The sequence below is a fragment of the Argopecten irradians genome, chromosome 7 (assembly GCF_041381155.1).
Source record: "Argopecten irradians isolate NY chromosome 7, Ai_NY, whole genome shotgun sequence".
Classification (NCBI taxonomy): domain Eukaryota; kingdom Metazoa; phylum Mollusca; class Bivalvia; order Pectinida; family Pectinidae; genus Argopecten; species Argopecten irradians.
This window is the reverse complement of record NC_091140.1, coordinates 42,659,292-42,684,579: the sequence shown is the minus strand read 5'-3', so window position 1 is coordinate 42,684,579 and position 25,288 is coordinate 42,659,292. Positions and strand designations below refer to the sequence as shown.

The 25,288-nt window shown below is 34.7% G+C and overlaps 1 protein-coding gene and 1 pseudogene across 1 annotated transcript; one reads left to right on the top strand and one right to left on the bottom strand.

Annotated features, from left to right (window-relative positions):
• The first annotated feature begins 5,033 nt into the window (after window positions 1-5,033).
• LOC138326948 (uncharacterized) lies at window positions 5,034-8,011 on the top strand (annotated as a pseudogene).
• Window positions 8,012-13,005: 4,994 nt separating this feature from the next.
• Window positions 13,006-23,664, bottom strand: LOC138327241 (leucine-rich repeat-containing protein 74B-like). Its single transcript, XM_069273218.1, has 13 exons — window positions 23,653-23,664; window positions 21,402-21,555; window positions 20,195-20,406; window positions 19,572-19,679; window positions 18,545-18,638; window positions 17,991-18,040; window positions 17,574-17,655; window positions 17,006-17,091; window positions 16,477-16,671; window positions 15,819-15,908; window positions 14,997-15,257; window positions 13,968-14,053; window positions 13,006-13,417 (listed from the first exon to the last, which is right to left on the bottom strand). Exons 1-13 carry the CDS (start codon window positions 23,662-23,664, stop codon window positions 13,252-13,254), a joined length of 1,596 nt encoding a protein of 531 aa, XP_069129319.1. The 3' UTR covers window positions 13,006-13,251.
• Window positions 23,665-25,288: the final 1,624 nt, after the last annotated feature.

Below are 25,288 nucleotides of genomic sequence, written 5' to 3'. Positions count from 1 at the left end.
TTGATAGTTTGCTTTGATAGAGTATCAGCTATGTTTAATACGACTCAACATTAATTCATATTTATTTTACATTCTATTCTGGTCTTGTGGCAGCATTCGGTCACGTAACGGGGGAAGTGGGAATTTGAACATCATTGACGCCAAGATGATATTAAGTGGTGGAAAGAGATTTGGCTAAATAAATATGATTAAACTACCATAGCGACCATCTCTTTATAAAGACCACCTGCTTAATAAAACCACTTTCACAGTGTCCCATTTTTATCACAATTTGACCTGTGTATAAGGACCACTTGACTTTAAATACATTTTCTCTTAGCCCCCGGAGTGGTCTTTACAGACAGGTTTGACTGTAGGAAAGGAAAGAAAAACATTCTTTTTGGGGTTGGTTTGTAAAATACAGTTTGTTACAATATACATGTATCAAATATACCTTAAAAACCACTGATATTTTGGGAATGAATATGTCATGGATATAATGGGGGAAAATACATTTGATATGGTAAATATTCCAATCAAGAAAACTCCGTGTACAATCAAACGACTTGCATGAGTACGACTGAAACTGTCGGCTAATGTCCGTGAAGAATAACTCTAGTGATATTTTGTATGCCCATGAATCAATTTTCTTGTGCAGTAATATAAGACTATTTCATATGTGGATATGAAGGATAGGGATATTCTACCCGAGGGTTACAAAATGTAGTAAAACCCGAGGACTTCAATCCACTTAGCCTGGCCATGGTAGCTATAGGGACATCAGATATATTGATGACCAGTACTTCAGTTGTGTATAAACTGTTACTACACAACAAACAAGTGACAACATATGCTGACATCAGTCCATATAACGCATATGGCATCGGCATCCACAAGACAGTTTGCTGTATGTTAGTACCTGGTCATCGGATAGAGTGGTATATGAGATTTCAGAAAAGATGGCGTGACGTCACAGAAAGTTTACATCCGGGTCCTCAAAGGTACAAACACAGTATGGCGAATGATAAAAACAATAACAGATACGTACACCCCTGCTTCATAATCGATACCTTGACAAAAGTTTACACTTTCATACTTGCAAATTCTGATTTTGAAATGGGCCAGTCAGGTATGATTGTAAGGAAAGTACCGATAGTCGATTCTACATCGCCTGTATGTACGCGGGTATTGCCATATCAAGGTATTCGAAAGTACTTGTTTGTTTGTTTGAGTTTTACGGCCCATCGACAACTTGTAATTATATTTATCACATTACTTGTATATATGGAATGTTACTATGAAATATAAATAAAAACTTATAGTACATAAGAGTGGGGAAATTAGACTTTGACGTTACGTCTACTGAAATAATCATGTTATGTCATATTTTGTGTATGACATCATGATCACCTATGATGTCACCAGTTTGTACATTGTATATAACACGACTGGTGACAAGGCTGAACGTGCTAGTTATGTGATAAAATACGTAATACAATGACGATTGAAACAAACATTTTGATGATGTATACCTTTCACAAAAAGTGTAATCGCACGTTTTGTCCAACGATAACGTCACTAGATTGGCAGATTCCGTCTATTTTAAGAGCAGAAAACTCAATAAGCCAAGTGTGTTTATTGTCGACGTTTTGGTACATTACTACAATAACATCAAATTAACACACACAAAAAACAACGTTTTACTGAAAGTCATAGCCGATGTTCTTTAATTGAAGTTCTAACTAAACGATATCCAATGACAAAATTGGTTTACATTATGACCAGGAACAGCGATAAATTCACAGAGTCTAAAGAAGATGATGACTATTGTTGTTTTGAATTGAAAACCTATGTCTGGTTTCTATTCCGCGTAGTGATGTTAATTTAATCTTCCAGTTTCATATCAAAATTGCAAAATGTTTGGCCCGCGTGTATACCAGCTATACGTTATAAAGTACAGTTCAGACTTGTTATGTTTTTTAATTCTTTACATGCTACAAGACTTTTGTTAATTTTTCGAAGGGTTGTGTAAAGGTTTAACATCTAAATATAATTTATTTATACCAGGAACCATCCTGACATCATAAACAAGTGATATTCCCGAAAATATTATTTTGCAATTCTCATTTTAATGTTGCCATGACGATTGAATCAATATCGAGTAAAGACGACGTCTGTAGGATTTATTCATAGAAATAACCGCAGGAATTAACAAGAAACTTAATCAATTGCAAAATATTCTTGTTTTTTTTAAACAAATAGAAAGTCACTGACGATTTCATTGACCATTTGACATATAGGGTACATGTACTTAGTTTTGCAAATTGTGAGAATTTGTTCCGTGAACTGATCATCAAGATACAGAATTTGTAAAATGGCTTGCAAAATCGATACGCTTCGGAATTCCTGAATAAACATATATTACAAGCATTGTATATTTCAGAAACTGCTTTTCATTGTCTAAAACAGCAACCATAGTTAGAATACATACAAATACATTATTTTTGATTTGATATAAGAGTTTTTCTTGCACTGATCTCAAATAGAACTTTAATATGAAGTGATTTGTGAGTATAACACCAATTATTCTACAGTCTCCTAGTGATCAATACTAGTTTATATACAATTTTTGCGTGATTTATTACGGATAAGGAAAACCCATTGTTATTTGAACATATTGACGCTAATATGATGTTTAGTGGTGAATGCAGATTGGGGTAAATAAATACGATTAAACCACCTTAGCGACCACCTCTTTATAAAGACCACCTGCTTAATAAGATCACTTTCACAGGGTCCCAAATGATCTTTTATATCATTGGACCTTCCTATAAAGACTACCTGCCTATAAATACCATTTTTCTACCCCATCGAACAGAGATATCTGCACTTCCGGTGAGGGAATGATTCGTGTCTAACCCAGGGCAAGACTGAGTATACACGCGTAGAACATATCCGCGTGATAAACCGGAAGTTGTAAAATGTTATATGCAAATATAATCTCTCTCAGAGTTCAATGCGGTCCCCACATTTCACGTGAATGAACTCTGGGAGAGATTGATGCAAATAATAATAATCCTGTGCAGTCCAATTGGACAACCAATATTACATTCGAACTCCAGCTCGAGCTTCACGCGCGTGCTGAACTTTGGCCTAATGATCATTGGAATCGGAATTCCACCTTCCTCCATATGAAAATTTCGTTGAAGTTTGCTCGGTATAGATATACTAAATTAAATGGTTTTCATACAATATTAGTTAGTATTTCTATGACTGTGAATATTTTAAAATGATTTAGATTATTGTATATCACAGTGCAACAAGTTTAACATAGTTTTTGTCAAAGTAAAATAGAAATCTTCAAGTTTATTTATTTATTGTTCTTGGGTTTTTTAATCGCCTATTTGTAGTTTTCAATATTTTTGGGTAAATTACAGGGGCAGAAAAGAGGGATCATCCTGCCTAGATAGTACATTGTAGGATAGGTAAATATCTATCTTCGGATGAGACAGTCGTGAACCTCCTCCTCGGATCTCTCTGTCCTACCCTTACGGTAGGGAATGGTCCTATCAGCCTTGTCCGCTGGGGTGGTCTTTACAGACAGGTTTGACTGTATAAAGATAACAAAACATTCTCTCTGTTATGGTTTTGTAAAATGCAGTTTGTTACAATTCACATGTTTCAAATATACCTCAAAAGTCACCGATATCTTAGGAATACTTATGTCATGGATTTAATAGGGAACACCCCCCCCCCCTCCCACAAAAAAAATCAATATTTACATCATATTAAAAAAATACAAATCAAGTTCATGCATGAATACGACTGTGGTTCTGTAAAGTGTAATTCTAGTGATATATTTGTATGTATATCTATAAAGTAATTCTCTTGTGCAGTTTCTTATAGTACAGTTCTCGCTGTTGTACCTAATTTCCTGAGCTGGGTTTTATTTAGGCTAAATATTACAAATATAAACAAGTAAAAGAAAATAAAAAAAAAAACATGTTTCATGAGAAAATTGTACTGACATATATTGTACTCAGATTATTATGCCTAATATTATCTATAGCAAGTAGTGCTACTGCTACAATTTGACTTTCTAAACCACAGATATCGACATTTGTTTGTCCTTTCTATACAAATATACAAAGCAAGGATGCATCATGGAACACATATTGCATAAAGTAAGGTATTTTTGTTATCGAAATGCGTTTTTAAACTGATCTGATTATAACATTAGAAAAAATAACGAAATAGTAGAGATTGGGACAGTTTTATGTTTTACACTTTCCCAAATTAAAAGTATTTTTGATATTGGGGATATATCACCTATTAAGACAGATTTCGGTGACATTTGCATCTTAAGGTCAAAAACACATCAGCGTTTCTAAAAATGGTAGGAGTATCTGTTAACTTACATACTAATAAGTGTGATAATGAAGTTTTATTGAGTGGTTAAATACGTGCGATATACACGAGCTACTTTTATCTGAAACGTACATTTTTAAACTTATTTTTTTCAGAAATGTACAAACAGCTCAATGAATTATGTTTGTTCTTAAGACATATGCAATGGACCCTCGATAATCCAAACACTTTTGAACAAAGACAAAAACGTTGGCTTTGCGAAAACTTCAGTCGCCTTAGCTTTATTCCGTTTATTTCGTAAATATTCCGTTTCGTAATATTTCCGTTCGTACTGTGACGTTTTTGTAGTATGGACTTCCGTATTATCACAGGTTCTATGTAATTACGTATGATGACCCTTATCGTCTGTAAATCATGCTCTTAGCCTGTGATTAAGAATTTCTGGTCATGTAGGTTAGGTTTTACGATGCAATGACCTGCTTGGAAATACATGACGACTGCACATATACACTTACATAGTATTACGTTTTTCTACTTGTCTTTAATCGATACAATTTTTAAACACATTCATGAAGGTCAAAGACACGTATGTTCCACGTGGTGTCAGGTGATATACCCGTTATGAGGTAGTAAATCCACAGTTTATCGAATAGACAGCATTGTAGACAAAACACAGGGATAGCACAAGTTGGTCACGAAACATGGCGAGTTCTAAATCCATACGTCGTGCTCAAGAACCAGTTACTTTCATGTGCTGTCTATGTGACAGTGTAGACAACGTAAACTGGTATTGTAATGACTGTCAGGAGGCGTTGTGTGATCGCTGCAAGGAAGTCCACTCACGCGGGAAAAAAACTAAGAACGACGACATTGTACCGATAGGGCGAGCTAACCGTCAGGGCGACCAACCTGTACCCGAGATATGTAAGCTACACCCCGGTAAACTCCAAGAATTTTTCTGTTCTGACTGTAAAGAAGCGCTTTGTTCTATATGTGTCTCTAAAACACATAAAGAACACAACTGGAAACATTTGGAGGAAACTGTCAAAACAGTAAAGAGACAATTAAATGAACACATCAAGACAATATCCCAAAAAGTTGAACTTTTCAAGACCAAAATATCTAACCTGGAAAGTGCTAACAAAGCATCCGTCAAAAATATTGACTCACATCGAATAGAAGTGAACTCTCAGAGAACAAAGTTAATAGCAGAAGTAAACTCTGTCGCGGATTTAGTGCTCGATGAGTTATCAGCCTTCGAGAAAGAAGAATCGGCGACATATAAAACAGCTTTTCAACAATACAAGACCAAAGTTCGCGAACTGATCCGCCTGCATGAAAAGACGGAAATGGTGATTTCAAGTACATCCGTTGGATCTATGTTGGAAACAGACAGGTCACTGAAAACAAATCTCTCCCATTATGACGTAGAGGCGAAGACAGTTATACCGAGATTTGTGACCGGGGATATCAATCGAGACCTGTTGAGGAAAATGTTGGGTGAGCTACACCTCGAAAGTCAGCACGAGAAGGAAGATATCAACAGTAAACGTGTTCGCCAGATCTCCAAGTTTACTGTTACTCAAAAAAAACAAATATACAGGATATGTCCAGTGGACCAAAGTCACGCGTGGTTATCTATATTCAAACACAAAGGTCTTGTACTGGTCAGTAAGGAGGGTGTGGTCAGAGACACAGTGGCATTGGACTTCAAACCATTTAGCCTGGCCATGATGGGGCAAATGAATTTACTGATGACCAGTTATCCATTCACTACATTTGTGTATAAACTGTCACTACACAACAAACAAGTGACAACATTTGCTGACATCAGTCCACGTGAAGCATTCGACATCAGCATCCACCAAACAGGCGAGGTGTATGTTGGTTCCACGAGACCGGATATAGTGGTACTGAACCAGTCAGGTACAATTGTAAGGAAAGTAACTTGTGCTGAGAAGGGACTGTACATATACATTGCCTGTATGCCCGCGGGTATGGCCGTATCAACGAATTCGAAAGTATCCATCATGGACAACTCAGGTTCGACTCTACAGACATGGTCAGGTAAATTGGACAACGGTCAAACGGCTAGCATCATGAATTTATGTAATATATCATGTGACAGGTACGACAGATTGTTTGTAACAGACTTCAGAAACAACCAGGTGTACGTCCTACCGAGGACTTGTACACGGGTCACATGTCTTCTGGACCGGAAACATGGAGTGGTCAAACCTACAGCGGTGGGAGTGGATACGTGTGGGGACGTGTGGATCGGGTGTGGAGACGGTACTGTACACGTCATGAAGCTGTGAATATTGACTCGGAGATATTTCTGTTTAGATTGAAGTTTAACATAGAATATTACAGCAAAACTTTGAAGAATAATAGAGCATAACTTGGAAATGAACATACTTACTATGCATCGGACAATATTTGGAATTTATCAACACTTGAATAAATATTGATGACTTTCCCCTGTGGTGTTTATGAGCGGATGGTCATTTACATTTACAGGTGTATTGGAGAAGAATGGAACAGGTGTATGGCTTTCAACTTTATCATATTACGTAATATGACTTTTATTGTTAATTTGTTAATACAAGTTAGAACCAGTTGAAACATCCAATCATATAAATAAGTAAATTTTGATTCCATATAGTCAATCAAATTTAGAGTCCTTCTTAAGTTGATTTCAAGTAGAGCACTGTAACAGAACTTTTATATAAAGTGATATGTAAGTATAACACCAATTATCCCGCCTCAGACAAGAATCTTGTATCCCTATTGGTTAAAATGACGTCACGTGATATCCAATATATAGTCGTATCAGGTTAGTAGAAATCGTATCAGGTTTGGACGATTGCGTTATCGTTCTTTGCCCCTAACGTCATTAGCAACAAGATGGAGGTCAAGTAATGCTTCGCGACGACGGCAATCAAAAGATATGGAGAAAAAATGTTTGAATGATAGCGCTGATGACCACTTTCAAAGCAAACCGAAATCGGCAACACTTATTTTAGGATTATTTAACAGAAATGGACTATGACAACGCATTCGAGTCTTCAATGAGGAGAAAATTGTTTAAGTTTGAGTCGTTTTGGTTTCCATACATAGTGCATTTTGCAGTTATATTATTGAAAGGGTCTTCGACGGGATAAATTCGTTACACAGTTTGTTAGTGACCTAATACGGAAAAATGTTGGGTCTAAAATAAACATGTATCAGGCTCGGCGTACAAGTTTATTTAAGACCCAATATTTCTCCGTATTAGGTCACTAACAAACTTGTGTAACTAATAATATTCTATACGAACATGTGAAATTGTAAGTATTCTATTTTATATACGATTATATCATTATAATTTATTACGGATAGGCATTGTGATTTAGTTCGCTTTGATAGAATCTCAGCTCTGTTAAATAGATACCACATTACGTACATAATGTATTTGATTTATTTAGCATTCTAGTGTTTGATGTTGTGGCAACATTCATCAGCTACCTGTTGCAGTTTGACTTGAACATATTGACGCAAATATGATGTTCAGTGGTGAATGCAGATTGAGCATATAGTTCTATATATATAAATAATAGGAAGATATGGCATTCTTTCTTATGTTGTTTTTGTAGTTAGTTACAAGTAACATTGTGGTAATGATAATGTCGTGGGTGTAACGGAAAAAAGAAAAGAAAAAAATATTTACACTATGGTAAATATTCAAATTACTGCTCAGGAAAAAACTCCACGTACAATTAAAAGACTTCTCTGCATGCAGGAGAACGACTGAAGCTCTCGGCTATTGTTCATGTATTGAGTAATCTAAAAAATTGTTGTCTGTCTTTATGTCTATTATCTCGTGCAGAAAAACAAAATCTTTTGATATCTAACAGTACAGTTCTCGCTGTTGGTTCCTACTTTCCTGAACTGGGATAAATTTAGACAAACTATTAAAAATTAATTAAAGAATGAAAATAAAGGAAAGAATTTCAAGAAAAATAGTGAAGTAGTAGAAATTGAAACGTTTTAATTTTTTTTAATATTTTCCTCCGATGTATATGATATTTTAGATGTCACAAGCATTTCAAGTTCAACATCACATCAAACGGTCCTAAAAAATGGTAGCAGTACCTGTTATATATACCAGTGAGTATACTAATTAAATATTATTCAGTGGTAAAATATGTGTATACACGATCTACTTTTCTCTGAAACACATTTTTCTTATTTTTCAATAATGTATAAACAGCTCAGTGAAAGGCATATGTTCGTAAGACATTTACAGCAGGTAATCCGAACACTTTCGTTGCAAACCAAAAGCGTTAGCATTGCGAATAATCCTGATGCCTTTTCCCATTTACTTCTTAAATCAAATCCGTTTCGTGATATTTCCGTTTGCACTGAGAATTATCTGGAGTACCGGCGTCCATAATATCACGGGTTCTATGTAATAAGGTATGATATATATAGCAACAATTGGTCAGGTTATATGGTTTACCTGCACTAGAGTCTGATATTACTGTGTTTACACTTGACATTAACATTTATGTTTGTAAATCATGCTCTCAGTCTGAGATTAATGTAATGTGGTCATATAAGTTATGTTTCTGTGATCCAAGTACCTGTTGTATATCATTTTATATACTTGGTCGTTGAACGGTGCTGTACATGTATAATATACATACAGGGCATAGTATTACGTTATATACAAATGTACCTGTTTCGATTGTCTAAATATTTACTGCCGTGAATGACGCATTCCGCTTAGACAAGGACACTTATTAATTTTATTGCACCTCAGACAGAAATGTCCCCAAATGATTTGCCGAGAACCGTCACATGGTGACCCCCTATAGGGGGTCAGTAAATTTTATTATGGTGCAATATGGCGGCTCTCGCCCTCGCTTCAAAATTTACCCACATTCTCTTCAACTAAATATCCAATTCAAAACCGTAACACTATATATTTCTTGTTAATTTTTGTGAAAATAACTTTAATCGTTTTAATAATTCAATTAAAATGCATTTATTTTAAATACGAGTTGCTTCCCATACGACAGTTTGAAAGTTAATGAAGCGGCGAAAGTCAAACGTAACAAATCAATTTATCGGCATAACTTTTAAGTGATTATCCCAGCGAGAATGCACAGATGAGCAAAACGATTGCGCTTTAAATGTTGGATGGATGTTTGTGTCACTTTTGTTTGTGATGCATTCCATGTAGATTTTACAGCCAGTTTGGTGTCGTATTTAGGTAGGCCTAACTTACTGTGCACAAGAAATGTCAAAATTATTGTTGATTTATGCATATTCAGTACGTATACTGCAGGTTCATTACATAAATATGACGTAGACCTACTGCCCATGCCACTTTTGAATTATTTTAAAAGCGGCGATTGTTTGTATCCTTCGCCTGCTTAATTCAAGTTTGATTTCAGATTCTTGACGAAACAAATAGGAAACAAAAACCTTATGAAACAAACCAATGGTCCTTGATGCGATAAATTCGTTATATAGTCAGTTACTGTCCCCCTATAAAGGCATAAGCTTAGAAGGTTAGTATAGAAGGTTCGGGCTACGCCCTCGCCCCCTATATTTCTTACTGACCCTCTATGCCATTATAGAAAAAAACGCAACAGAACGTCACAAAACTTGAAATCACCGTGAGATTCTTTGGAACGTGCTTGCTGCCCGTTCCACCACGGACCGTCTTGAAGTTCTGTTACGGCCTCGTACGCACTGTCACGTTTTGTTACGTCAATCCCGTTTTATTACGTCCTGTGGCGTTCACCATCTGTACCGTGACTGCCGTGGCAAATTTTTTGACAGTTTAAAAATCTGGCACGGCATCCACGGTAACCACGGCCGCTCACGTTTGTCTATCACGTCCTTCTGCGTTGTCTCACGTTGTCTCGCGGTCACCACGTTTTGTCCACGGTGGCCATGGCCGCCGGGAACATAGTGTAAACCTAGCATAACCGTCAAGGCGACCAACCTGAACCCGAGATATGTAAACTACACCCCGGGTCATTTCTATTCTGACTGTAAGGAACTTATTTGTGATGTATGTGTCTCCAAAACAAATAAACAAAACAACTGGAAACATTTGGAGGAAACTGTTTCAACAGTAAAGAGGCATTTAAATAAACACATGACGACAATATCCCAAAAAGTAGAATCTTTCAAGACCAAAATATCCAAGCTGGAAAGTACTAACAAAGCATCCGGCAAACAATTTGACGCATGTCGGAAAGAAGTGAACTCTCAGAGAACAAAACTATTAGCAGAAGTTAACTCTGTGGCGGATTTAGTGCTCGGTGAGTTATCGGTCTTGGAAAAAGCAGAATCGGCGACATATAAAACATCCGGTCAACAATACCAGACCAAAGTTCGCGAGTTGACTCGCCTGCATGAAAAGACGGAAGGGACGATTACTGAGTACATCAGTTGGATCTCTGTTGGAAATAGACTGGTCATTGAGCACGACTCTCTAATGTAGAGTTGCAGACAGTTGTACCGAAACCATCTCGATTTGTGACCGGCAATATTAGTCGAGACCTGTTGAGGAAAATGTTGGTGGAAATACGTCCAGCAGATCTCGAAGTTTACTGTTACTAAAAAAAAATCAAATACGCCGTATATGTCCAGTGGTTATCTAAATACAAACACAATGGTCTGGTACTGGTCAGTAAGGAGGGTGTGGTCACAGACACAGTGGTATTGGACTTCAAACCGTGTCAACTGGCCATGGTAGGGACAACAGACATATTGATGACTAGTTTTCCAGTAACTGCGCATGCATGTGTTTATAAATTGTCACTACACAACAAACAAGTGACAACATTTGCTGACATCAGTCCACATCAAGCATTCGACATTAGCATCCACCAGACAGGCAATGTGTATGTTAGTACCAGGACACCGGCTATAGTTGTACTGAACCAGTCAGGTACAATTGTAAGGAAATTGACCAGTGACCAGCTGGGAATTATATCGCCTGTATATGTCCGCGGGTATAGCCGTATCAACATATTCGATAGTATTCATCATGGACAACTCATGTTCGACTCTACAAACATGGTCAGATGAATTAGACAGCGGTAAAACGGCTAGTGACAGGTACGGCAGATTGTTTTTACCAGACGTACCTACCGGGGACTAGTACACGGGCCAGGAACCTGGACCGGAAACATGGAGTATTAAAACCTACAGAGGTGGGAGTGAATACGTGTTGAGACGTGTGGATCGGGTGTGGAGATGGTACTGTACAAGTCATGAAGCCCTGAACATTGACACGGATGTATTCCTGTGTATATTAGATACAAACATAGAACAAAAGCAGAATTCGAAAATGAAACTATTTCTCATCAAATTCCTTGTCCACGTTTTTGAGATATTTCTTCAATATACTCACTACCAGACAATGTTTCATATATCCCAACACATTATATAGGGGCCGCGGGTGGTCAAGATGTCCCGACATATTACCACAAGCCCTCAACATCTGGGATGCGGGTTCGAATCCCATGTGGGGCAATTGCCAGGTACTGACCGCTGGCTTATCTCCGGGTACTCCGGCTTTCCTCCACCAACAAACCTAGCACGTCCTTACATGACCCTGGCGGTTATTAGGACATTAAAATAATAAACTACACATCCCAACACTGGAGTGCACATTGTATATTATACGACTGGTGACAAGGCTGAACTTGCCAGTAATGTGATAAAATACGTAATGCATTGATGATGTATACCTTTCACAAACTTTTCAATATAGGTAATGGTGTAAAGTACGTAAACTTAGTAACTGAAGAAAATGCTACCTGTTTTTGACGGAGAAAAAATGTACCATTTGTTAACAGTGGAACATCTTTAAAAGGCGCTGATTAAAAAGAATGCTAATGTGTTCAAATTTCCTTATTCTTATAAGTTGCGGATCCTATATTCATAACAGTCATACCAAAAAGTAAAATATAATTTATACATGTACAAAATTTAATTTCAAAATCTGAGATGACTTATCTTTACTATTCATAAAGAATTACAATTTCCCGCATTTTACATGTATATAACGAGGCACTGATGTAGCAGTGTACACCACGACAGAATGGTCATGGGTGTTATTTTATACGTAAGCAGATAGCCCTATTTCAACATACACATAAAAAAAACAAATGTATGCCCTAAAATTAGAGTATTAAGATATGGAGAGCTTCATGCAGGCTTCAGTTTTGCATAAAGAAATACCTCAAAATTGACTCGAGAGTGTATTCGATTGTGCAGCAGAAATGAATATCTGTGGTATGAGGTAAAATAGCTCAAAACTTAATTGCACAACCTATTTCGAAAAAAGTTCATTAGATGTATGTACTTTTAAGTGAGTAATCTTAAAAAATCGGGTAAAATTTTAACACGCTTATTGGGTTATGTAGCGCATATTAACAATATAAACAATCATTGCCATTCATACATATCTGTGTATAAATACGTTTTGTGCATTTGAGCATCACAATTTGTTTATTGTATTGTCAAAAGAATTTGAGTCACAAACAATACTTAGCATTAACTAAAACACTTTATTTGTACAGAATGCTGAAGAACTGAGTATTTGAGCATTATGCAACTAGCATTAACTAATACACTTTATTTGTATTTGAGCATTAGGCAACTATTTGCATTTTTAATCAAATAACTTCTGAAACTATTAATATCAGCCAGCCCCCATGTTTGCGTTAACATATCTGCGTGTTTTGGTATTTACATTTGTTGAGTATTTGAGAGGATCAAGTTATCTTTTCTTACAAAGGTGATACCTTATATGACTACTTGATTACCTTCTTCTCAGTTATACTCTATCAGACTTCTATTAGTTTGAGTTGACACATGTACTACTTGGAGCAATTATTCTACGAGTTTGTATTTCTTCAGGTTCACGTTTTTATCACAGCACCACTTGTGTAGTTCTTGATGTATTGGTCCAATGTCACTGTCGTAGAATGTGTCTAGCCCAGACTTCAATAGCTTCTCAGCTTTAGCGTTATGTGACTTCTGTGCCAGAACAAGCTCACTGCAACAAACCAGATAGAAATCATTGCTATATAATCTATCAAAAAAATACTTTCTTTTCACATCTGGTATAGAAAATATCTTTATAAGAGCATTAATTATATTAATGCTGCCAATAGTACTTTAAACCGGATTATTTTGCGGCGAATTAATTTCGTGTTTTACACTTAACGACTTTTTAGGTGACGATTTAATTTCGCGATTTGGAATTCTTCGGTTCTACTTTTACCTGTATTTGAACATTTCCCAGTAATTTATTTTGGTGATTTTTTTTAATACGCCAAAATTAATCGTACGCGAAACCTGAAGATGACTCACAGTAACATTTTGGAAAATATGCGCTTGGTTTTTATTTGTTTTTATTTCTTGTGACCAGATAGAACGATTTAAGCATACATGATCCTTTTCTTTAGTTAGATTCCGCTTTACCAGATGATTTCCCATTTCCAGAATCCATCTACATTTATATTAGATCATTTCTCATAACCTGGCTCACTATTCCGGGATTCGCTATACTAGATACTAATATTTTCTTGGGTTTTATTTCTTACCTGAAGTTAATCTCCCCGTCTTTGTTAATGTCCATTTTCTTAATCAATTTTTCAAAGTCCTTAGGACGAACTGGTATGTGACTTTTCTGGAAAGAAAAAAATATATGAATAAGGAAATAGTTCTTTGAATATTCATTAATATTCTATGAATAATCACCATTATTCTGTGAATAATCATCTTTTCTGTGAATAAACACCAATATTCTGTGAATAATCATCTATTCTGTGAATAAACACCAATTTTTGTGAATATTCATCAATTTTTTGTGAATATTCATCATTTTTTTGTGAATAATCATCACGGTGATGTTAATTGAATATGTAATAGCAGTACGAACAAGACTTTTTCGTCTGGAGGTAATTGTATCGGCCTTTAGAGATCTAGAGTTAGTGTTACAAACCGATTATATCGCCGAAACGGAAAGGAAATACAAGTTGCTTGTAATAGAAATCTAGTCAATTTCATAAACTATGATGGCAAACATTTTCTTGAGGCGTGCTGGATTTAAACTTTAGAGACAGGAAGTCGATTAACTGATATTCATGTATTCCTTTATGTTTATATTAATCATATAATGCAATGCATAACAAAGCATATATAAATCAATATATAAGTTAGAGAATATGTTTGGAAATTTTATGACATTACACAAAAATGTTCACGTTTAAAGATGCTCCACCACTGACAAATGGTATTTTTTTCACTATCAAAAACAGGAGCAGACGAATATTTTTCTTCAGTTACAAAAGTTACTTACTTTACACCATTACCACCATTGAAAAGTTTAAGTTTCTAATTTTACTTCAAGTTAAAAATATGAAAATAATTAATTGCATCCCGGAAAAATTCCGTGACACTAAATCCTATATGGAATGAAGTGCTGATTGCGCATGTACTTAAGGCAAAATAAATTGTTTATATAATTTGTTGTGTTAATTAGACATATACATGCATGATTGAACACCAATTACTGTTACAATTATCAGTATCATTTATGCTCTGTCGGCGGTTGAGCATCTTTAAGGTACCTTTATTCCAAAATGAAACTCTTTCCATGTTATAGAATGGTTGCCGTTGGCGTCGAGGGTCTTAAAAACATCCAGGATATCCAAATTCTTGATTCGAATAAACTCAAACAGAATCAGGAGAGGATTTCCGGGGATGTAAATGGTATCGTCTGGAACATCTTGCTTTGTCCTGCAAAGGACTTTTCCGTGGCGTACCTGTATCTCCCGATCGGCTTGTAATTTTGTAAGAGCGTCAGCAAATTCTGTTGATACGGGTTGGTTCTGAAATTCAAAATTGTCCTTCGAATGCACTCAAAGTATCCTAAATATCAAGATGGCCATAATATACTATACACATTTGTTTTTATTCTTATCCATCAGAGTACGAGTGAAACAAAGGGAAGTAACTCTGATAGATAAAAATGTTGTTTTTCTGAACTGAATCATTAATTTTGTTTATATTCAAATGCCATGAGCAACTAGAATCTATTGCCTTTTGAAACAAAATAGGTTCACAAACAGAAACGTCGTTGTCTATCGAAGTCATTTTCACTTATTCAATATGCTATTTGATAACTTACCATTTCTACATAGCGAGGCCCTGCATACCTAACATGTGCATTTTAAATGATCAAACTTGGTCTAGTCACATTTTACAAGTGTCATAATTTTCGTAAAAAGATAACTACAGCTAATAAATTGTAGAAATAACCGAAATATATATTTCAGAATGTACATAGGGTTTTTGTGCTTTTGTTGTGCTGATGTATCATAGATATTTGGATTTTTTAATTGGGTGAGGGGGTGTAACATACAATGAGCACATAAGTATGGATCTCGTACCCCTATATCTATCTCCTCGATGTTGGTGCAATGCTTTGCTGCTTTCAAAACCGCCAATGCTCCTCCTGACCCCAACGGATTATCTCCTATCTGGAACAGGCACAAAACTGAACGATTTATACATGGTAAACCAAAGGCACTCACTAGGAAATAAATCAGATACTTGTAAAAGACTTCTACGTATTATTTATTTTGATTACGTGAATGTTTTTGTAATTTATTCCAAAGACTGGATTATCTTCTTGAGTTGGTTATATTTTTTCAGTTTGGTTGTGGTCATTTATTTTCAAAATGAAAGCGAATTAAATGAAAACGTTTAGAATGCTAAAAACTAACTTGGAATACATTGATTGTATATATACATATGTTATATTAATGATTTTTATTCCTTTGGTGTTGTATTCAATTCGGTTTGGAATTCACATATCTCCGTTGATAAAAACTGTGCCAATTTCATTAAACCCATTCAGAGGTTTAGATTTAGTTTTCAGTAAAAAGAAAATATACAATTGATTTTAAATGCTGAAACTTATCTTTTGGCTTGTATCTGGGTACATATTCCAGAAGAAAGCATACGCGTATAGTATTACATGTATAACACAAAATAATATTTAAATCAGGAGTCAGTAAATTGACCACAAAATTCGCCACAACGTACCTTAAGACACGTCAATGTATTGTTGTTCTTCAGTCCCTCCAGAAATTTGGCCACTGCGTCCGGATCTATCCTGTTGGAACTTAGGTTCAGTTCCCGGAGAGACGTGTTGGCATCCAAACCTTTTCCGAGTCCATGACATCCGGAAACGCCAAAGCCATTCCAGGAGACATCCAGCACCTCCAGTGTGTTATTATTCTACAGCAATGAAATAAACGATTTGATATTTGTTATTGGGAAGGGGATTTCCAATGGGGATGGTGTTCATTAACACATTTTTTCAAAGAACACATCTTATTTTGTAAATTCCTCTGGGCTGCATTCTGAATAGAAAACTTGTTTAAGGTTGATATGCAATATGCAAATTAAAGTAAATTCTTTATCGCTTTTGTTTCACCCATAAATTCACGCTTAGAGGACTACGTTCGAAATACATTATACAGCCCCCAAAGAATATAAAAGTATTATTTGATAACTAAACCTCACGTATTTCCGGAAATAATGTTTATTTTCCGGATACACTATTGCTTACCATTAAGCTATGACCGATGGCTGACCCCTCGTGCCCCCGAAGATGGTTCCAACTGATATTCAACTCCAGTAATGACGTATTTTCAGCTGATGGCAAGAAAATAAAATATAATAAAATGTTCCCAGATCCTAATTTAAAAAATAACAACAAATATCTTAATATGGAATAGAAATCATGTTAAGTCTTTGACGTGTTTTCTTATTCGATTTACAACAAAATGCGTTGCATCATAGATAAAATATCATTTACATTAACAAATGAATATTTATACTATTGAATATTGAATAATATCATTATTATACCTCCGGTACACATAGGATACCTTTGGTGAGACTATGAACATGATACAAAACAAGCTAGCTAAACAACGGAATAAAGAAAGGCGAAATGATAGTTTATACTTCATATATTTTAAAAGAACAGGGTAACAAGCCAATGAAGGAAAACGCCTTTTGCTTCGTAACTGACTTCCGATATTTGTTTGATATTTATTCTTGCAGGAAGTTTATTGTTCTAACGTGTATTCATAATTAGTTATCATTTTACAACATGATAAGTATATTATTACCTAGTCCTTCGGCGATAAGAAGCCCGCCACTGTCTTCAAACTTATTTCTAGACAAGTTCAACTTCCGTATTTTACACTTAGACTGAAATGAAAATTGAACAATAGAACACGGTGGGTAAGCACTACAATGACAACCCAAAATGAATATTCGTGTCCTTTTTTCGAAATCGTTCAATCGTCGCCCAGACCACCCTTACGAATAATGTAATTTACGTATTGTCATTAAACTGATTCGCACATATATCTTTGTTGAATTAGATAAATTCATTGCGAATTAAGAGACGTTCTTATGGGAAATAAACTTGATTTGGAATACATATACATGTATATGCTTATCATACAAAACTGAACATCACATATGATCGAAAACTGTAGCTTTATAATGGCTGCATTCAAAAGATCGAGAAACAATCTTACCAGTAAAAGCTCTTTTAAACATCTTGCATCATTTTTCGTAAACCCATTATCTGAAAATGAATATCAAGAAAAATGTGATGCCGTTCAATAACATTGTAGTACATAACAGTTTTTGTAATTACGCATTAACAATTTCTTCAACAGATAGAATTCATTTAAATACCGGTAGTACAAATCTCCCATTGCATGTATTTAGTTCAGAGACATCATACACGTCTAGCTGACCAATTTTAAGTTGAATAAATATCGGAAACAATTGTTTAGAATTTTACAATCACTGATCTCTCATGATTCAGTAGAGTTTGTATTTAGATTTGCAACAAACATTGGTTACGGATGTAGCATGACATTCTTTAAAGATGCTCCACCGCCGACAGAGCATAAATGATATTCATTATTTGAACAATAATTGTTGTATTATCGTGTATATATATGTCTAATTAACACAAAAAAAACATTATACTTTTAATTTTTTTAAATTCTTATTTACTGCTTCGTTAGCTCTTGTCGAATAAACACCTATAGACAAACATACATGAACAAACAAGTTTTACCTGATAAATCCAGTGCCCGCAGAGATCGGTTTTGTCGCAAGTTATCCACCAAAATTTTCAGCCCATACAACTTTAACTTGTTACCACTAAGGTTCTTAAAAACAAACACCCACAAATAAATTTAATAAATTAATAGATACTTGATTGAAGACAAAAACTTCGGGAAATTTTCATCGACGAGTCTTTCGTGATGACTGTTTGGTAAGTAAAATAAATATTTCTACATTTCTATTTCCCTGTGTCTCATCGAGTCGTACAATTCAACTTTATGAACACAATAATTATATATGTTCAAGCCAAAATCCTTTTAAATGGAAATGTTCGCGGTGCAAGTAAACGGCTGACTTGTGAGGATAAACAACGCAAATGGCTGACTTGTGATAATAAACAAAGCAAATTACGTTAATAATGTTTCATGATAAAGTCGAAATCTTACGCAAAAGGATCATTAGCAAGTTATAATTACGATAATTTTACTAAAACCAGATAATTTAAAGTGAACAGTCGGGCAAGGATGGCTAAAGTCGGTAAAAATGGTGTGAATGTATCCAGTATAATTTCTTATGAAATGGAAAAATAAAATCTCTCGCTAAAATCTGTCTGCGTACGAAGAATTTAATTTAAAGTATAGGAATCCTAATACGTCCTCCCGGCTGACTATGTCCGTGGTTACATTTACACGCAGCCTCGCTTTCAATGCTTTCAACTTTCCTTTACTTTAATGGTCAGAACTGGGAAACGTAAGCAGAACTTGGCCGTCGTATTAATATGTGAGAACTTTTGGAAGGTCAATGAACGCATTTAGACTGGTTTTCTTTGCCCGACTATTCACTTTAAAAGCTGGAGTAAGATAATCTCTTCGAAATTCCAAAATCATTTTTGGACTTTTTTCTGTGAAATCATTACGCCATTATTGTATCAGCCAATCAGATGTGACGTTACAAACGGCGACGCCATTTTGCCTTTATATGCCGATAAAGTATATTTTTAAGCTAATGAAAATGCTCGTTACAAGCATGTTTATTACCAGTTCAGTAATGGTGTCGTTGTCATAAAACACATCTGCTATATACTTGATCCCGGTTTTACCAAGAAAGCTGCCTTCAAGATCAACTGTTGTGACACTCTCGTTCACCTTAAACACAAAACAAACATGGAAATAAAACTTGATGTATTTGATTAGTATAAAAAACATTACCAAATATAACTTGAAGTATTAGAAATTACCTAAGATATCATTGAATAATTGTGTCAAAATCAAAGTTCACGTAACTTATTAAAGATATTGTTTGAATCAGAGAAATGTTATTTCTTGGAGAATGACAAATGAATACACAAGGGACGAGGGAACCCATCAACCATTCAAAGAGTCAGTTAACTTCTTCAGAACTATTTGTAATTGTCCGTGTGTCAAAATAGGCGTTTTTGGGGTGGTTTTTTTTTATAGATTTTTATATAGATTGTAATTTCATAATAAGCTAGTAAAGTCAAAGTGTGTCGTAATTTTTGTTTTGTTTTTTGTCGACGGCATAATGACGAAAATCAGTTGCTTTCTCAATTTAAAACGCATGTATGTATATGGAAATATGTTTTAAACGTCTCAGCTATTCACGGAACGTCTCTGTTTTATTGAACAAAAACCAGCCTTACCACCAGTGCGATAGCGAGGGCCTTAGCATTGTGTCCCTGCATATTCTGGCTCTTAATTGACACTGTATCGCTCTGGAGCTGTCGTCTTAGAGACGTCAGAGGTACCACATTGTACTTCCGACAGGCCGCCAGGTACACTGTGATGCCTGTCCTGTCAGGTACTCTTGACCACGAGGATGGAGGCTCGCTCTCCTCCGATATGTAGCCCTCCTCTGTCAAAACAATGGAGCATACCGACATAATGTAGACAGGTTAATTTTTGCGGTTACAATAGTTCGCATCTTCGTTATTTTTAGGGCTCTAACTGACGTTTATACATTATTCGCGAAACATTCAAATTCGCGTTCGAGTCATTTCGCAAGATAACGTGAAAATTTGTTTCTCTCGAAATAAAGTGTTTTGCAGTGTAGTTAGAAACTAAGAATGTAAACTTGAACTTCATAATTTTTTTCACGCCACCAACCCTCCATATAAATCTTTGTCAAGTAAAACTGTAAAGCAACCTATCGTAGTGGCGACTTAATTACGCCTTTCCTTGCCTAAGGACTTTTTGATGACGCTTTAATTTCGTTATCTATTCTTCTATATATGTATATTTACTTTTACTGTATTTGAAACATTTTCGTGATTTCTTCTAGTCCATTCAATACGCGAAATTATTTGCTCACGAAAATAAGTTGGTTTGCTATAATCAATGTCAAGTCAATGACAACAGAAACAACGTTAGTGATGAAGTAGGCGGACGGACTATTTCTAACCGATGATCATCTCTAAGATAAAGTGAAGATATTGTATCATTATTCGTTCTCTAATAAAATCTCTGATTTAGTGACGCAAAATTATAATAGATAATCTATTTTTAATTGTTCTTACTTTTCCTAGTACATGTAAGTAGCATCGCTGCATTTTCTAAATGGCTCCGATTTCTCGAACAAAAGTGTATACTTAAGTCAAAACTTAAGTTTTTCTCCTTATGTAACTTATATGAAAACTTTAGACATAAGTCAGTTTTGGACTTAAGTTTGTTTCGAAATAGGGGCCTGATGTGTTTTAGGATTCACTTGATTTGATATTATGCGGTGTGCTCCTTTTTGATCGTGACAGATGTCGAAAGTTGATGGAGGTATTCGGCATCAAAATGGTTCCAAAGAAGCTATGTTTGAAGGCTTATGGAACGAGAATAAATATTTAAAAAATGTCTACTTGCCATCGTCTGAATTGCCTTCTTTATTCGGCACGATTAAGGGTGGGAGTATCATTTGGTACCCCTCACTTTTCCTCCGGGTAACTGTCACTCTGGTTTTCCGCGGGACAACATGGCGGTGAACCAACGGTAGCTCGAAGGGTTTCCAGAAATGAGGCTGGAATGCAAAAAATGTTATAAAATTATAAATGCTGGTATATTTGCGATTTTTGGTATAAATTGTTTAAAGATGCTCCACTGCTGACAAATGGTATTTGTTCGCATTCAAAAACAGGAGCAGACGATTCAGTATTTTTCTTTAATTACAAACATTACTTACTTTACACCATTACCACCATTGAAAAGTTTGAGCTTCTGAGTTGACTTCAAGTTAAAAATGTAAAAAATAATTAATTGCATCCCGAAAAAATCGCGTGGCACTATATCCTACAAATGTATATGGAATGAAGTACTGATTGCTCACGCACCAAAGGCAAAATGAATTATTTTATATTATTTTTTTTGTGTGTGTGTGTGTTAATTAGACATATCTCTATACACGATTAAACACCAACTATTGTTCAAGTGATGGATATCATCAAGGATTTATAAGTGATTCATATACGTCCTTGATATCACTTATGCTCTTTTGGCGCTGTCCAGAGCATCTTTAAGTGTTATGGTAGGAAGGTCAACCGGGTCGCATGGAAAGGGAATGTCTATTTATAGAATTAACAAAGAGATTAAAAAAAGGAGAATAGAAAAGTTAACTCTTTATAAGATATGGCATAAGGGATCGTATTTGAGGTTTTGATTCATTTCTTTCATTTATGTATTTATTTATACGTAAATAAGGAAGGTCAATGTCACAAAGTGGAAATTGAATATATTTTTTATAAAATAAAAATTGAAATAAAAGGACAGAAAAGTTAATTCTACAAAATAAAACATTTTTTTGTCACAAGGGGCTTTCAAAACACGGGGACATGTATATACACTGTATGCTGGTGTAGACCTTCATCGATATTATGACAATCCTTCTAAAGTTTATATCGGTAAAGGGTAACCTCTTAGCTTGCCGAAAAACCAGAAACTTGATTGTGGATTTTGAACAAATTTGGAATATGGAAATAAATAAGAACATAATACATTAGCTTCTCACTAATGAATATTCTGCACAGAAGTTTGAAATATCTGTAACGGAGGTCATGAAAATCGACTCAATTAAGTTTTAAAGTTATATGTGACATACTATTCGCAAACTTTGCACTGTCGTTCTATCTCGGAAATCTATTGAAAAGCAAAATGTTGTGATGAGATAATATAAAGACATCATTAAAGTCAATGAAAAAAATGTATGATACTTTATAATAATAAATACATATGTAGTAACAATAGATTTTGTGCAAGTGAGAAAAAACCATGGTACTGATGTTCCACTTGTTTGCTTGAATTAGAACGGATGGAATAAGTTACTTTACAAATACTGGGAATGCTGCTACACGGACAATATATCTTCACGTGAATTTCACGTGAACCTGGGCGTATAAGTGAATTTCACGTGAAATTTTTCATATGAATTTCTTGTGAAATAAAAGTGAATTTCATGTAAATTTTTTCACGTTAAATTCACATGATTTTTTTCCAAATTTCACGTGAAGAAAATATTCCCATGAAATTCACGTGAATTTCACGTGAAAAAAATCACATGAAATTCACGTAAAGAAATATTGCCTGTGTAAATGGGATTGTAGACCATTGCTTGGCTTCTTGGTTTGACAGTGTGTACTAACTTAATATACTGCACGACCAATGTAAATATCATTATCTATTGCAATATTGCCAATATTCATTTTCAATATTTTTTGATATATTCATAAAATGAAAACCAATGCATTGTAATTGTAAATACTGCCCTGCTCGAAATAAAGGTGCTAAATAACATCCATGTATGGAAAAAATGACTTATGTATGAAAATTACGCACATTACTGTGTAATGTCAGCAGTCAAACTAAATTCCTTTGAATTTTATAATTTTATAAAACATATATTTATAATATAAATTTCTTATTTATTTCTTATTTATAAAGGGTGTTTTTAAGAATTGTTGTTATCTAGTAAGAATGTATACATACGGCGACAATCGAGGGTTGCCTATTCTTGTTTGTGAACGAACTGTACAAAATAATTTCTTACAAATATGATATAATGTGTGTTTTATAAACAAAAATAAGATTTTGATTTTCTTTATAAATTCAAAACAATTTTTCTTACCTTATCACCCATAGTTGCCGAATCAAAAGCTTTGATTTGGCAGTTGTTATGCAATGATCGTTCAATACACGAACTTTATGCTGTTAACTCCAAAATATTCCGACAAAAGGCTGGTCCAATGCATCATAAGTATGATAAAAATTCATTTAAAGATTCCGTGTGCCTTTGCAAACAAACATTACGAATAAACTATAAGTTGGTTTCAACCAAGAATGTCAACAAAGCCATGTTTCGTATCGAAGAGGGATTTAAGAAATAAATGTCAACATTTCGGACCCGTGTTTTATGACAAATAATCTTACATACCATTGCATCAAAGGTGACTTTCAAACACAATCGGACTTATATACGTCATGTTACCTAACCGATTACGGGCACAATTGACCAATTAGCTATACAGGCAGCGTGGACAATCGACCATTTCTTATAACGGTCAAGGTAGTTACATATAGGTATATGAATGTACGTATTAAAAAAATCTTCTTTCAAGTGTAACATCCGTTATTCATTGAAGTCTGTTTTGGTATGCAATTTATATTGCCCAGCGGTTAAATTTAACATGTTACTGACACCGGTTAGCAACTACAATGTAATTATAAATGACTGACGTGACTCCACCCATATATTTGGTTAAAGATAATGAAATTAAGACAAAAAAATAAGGGTCTAATGAAATCTGGGAAGTGACTTCATGTGACAACCCTAAAAGCAAATCTTGTTTTAAAGCAAAATATACTATATTATTATTATTATATATAGGATATGTGACTAAAAGCAGGGAAAGAATGAAGGGTATTTTTTCCATAAGTGTTATTTTGAGAATCCAGGCTTGCTAAAACGCACAGCCAGATGAGACGGACGTGCTTCAACGCTTTTCTTATTAAACAAAACATAAAATTAAAACTTAAGCAGCTAGCTACTATATATAATTGTAAAGTATTGAGAAAAAGAATTATGATTCAAATACTACCCAGATTTTTTTATAAATATTTACATATCAAATGGGGATATAAGTCAACAGTGATGAATTTGATGTAAAATAGAATGTAAGAATTATCATTATTAAATATTAAACATCTTTATTTTTTTGTTGTGGACAGTTAATTATCGAAAAAAAAGCAAAACCAAGTAATTGTTCTCTAACCAATCCGCCACTTTTTCCGAGCATTCCTTTAGCAAGGGTTGTTGTGGTTATTTTGGATAGCGTGACGGTAACGATATATATATATATAGCACACAACAAATCGCCATACCGGGTAGTTCATGATCACGTGATCGATAAGTGAATAGATTACGTAGTAACTGTTATGTAATAGTCCAATCCTGCTTACAATGTATTTGGTGTAACTTTAAACATGATAAATGCTCAAGAGCATATTACAAAACGTTATTTAAACGGTAATCCCACACGATATGTATGTACAGTATAATGGTTATAGAATAATCACTGATTCATATGAATATGATTATTTAAAAATTACAGTTTTAATATTAATTGATTTAATTTGATTCACTTTTATTCATACTCACAAATCAAGAAGAACTTTTAATATTTTATTTACCGTTATATTAAAAGTTACCGCCATTTTGAGAATAACAATAAACTTACAATTTATAGGTTTTGATATTATTACAA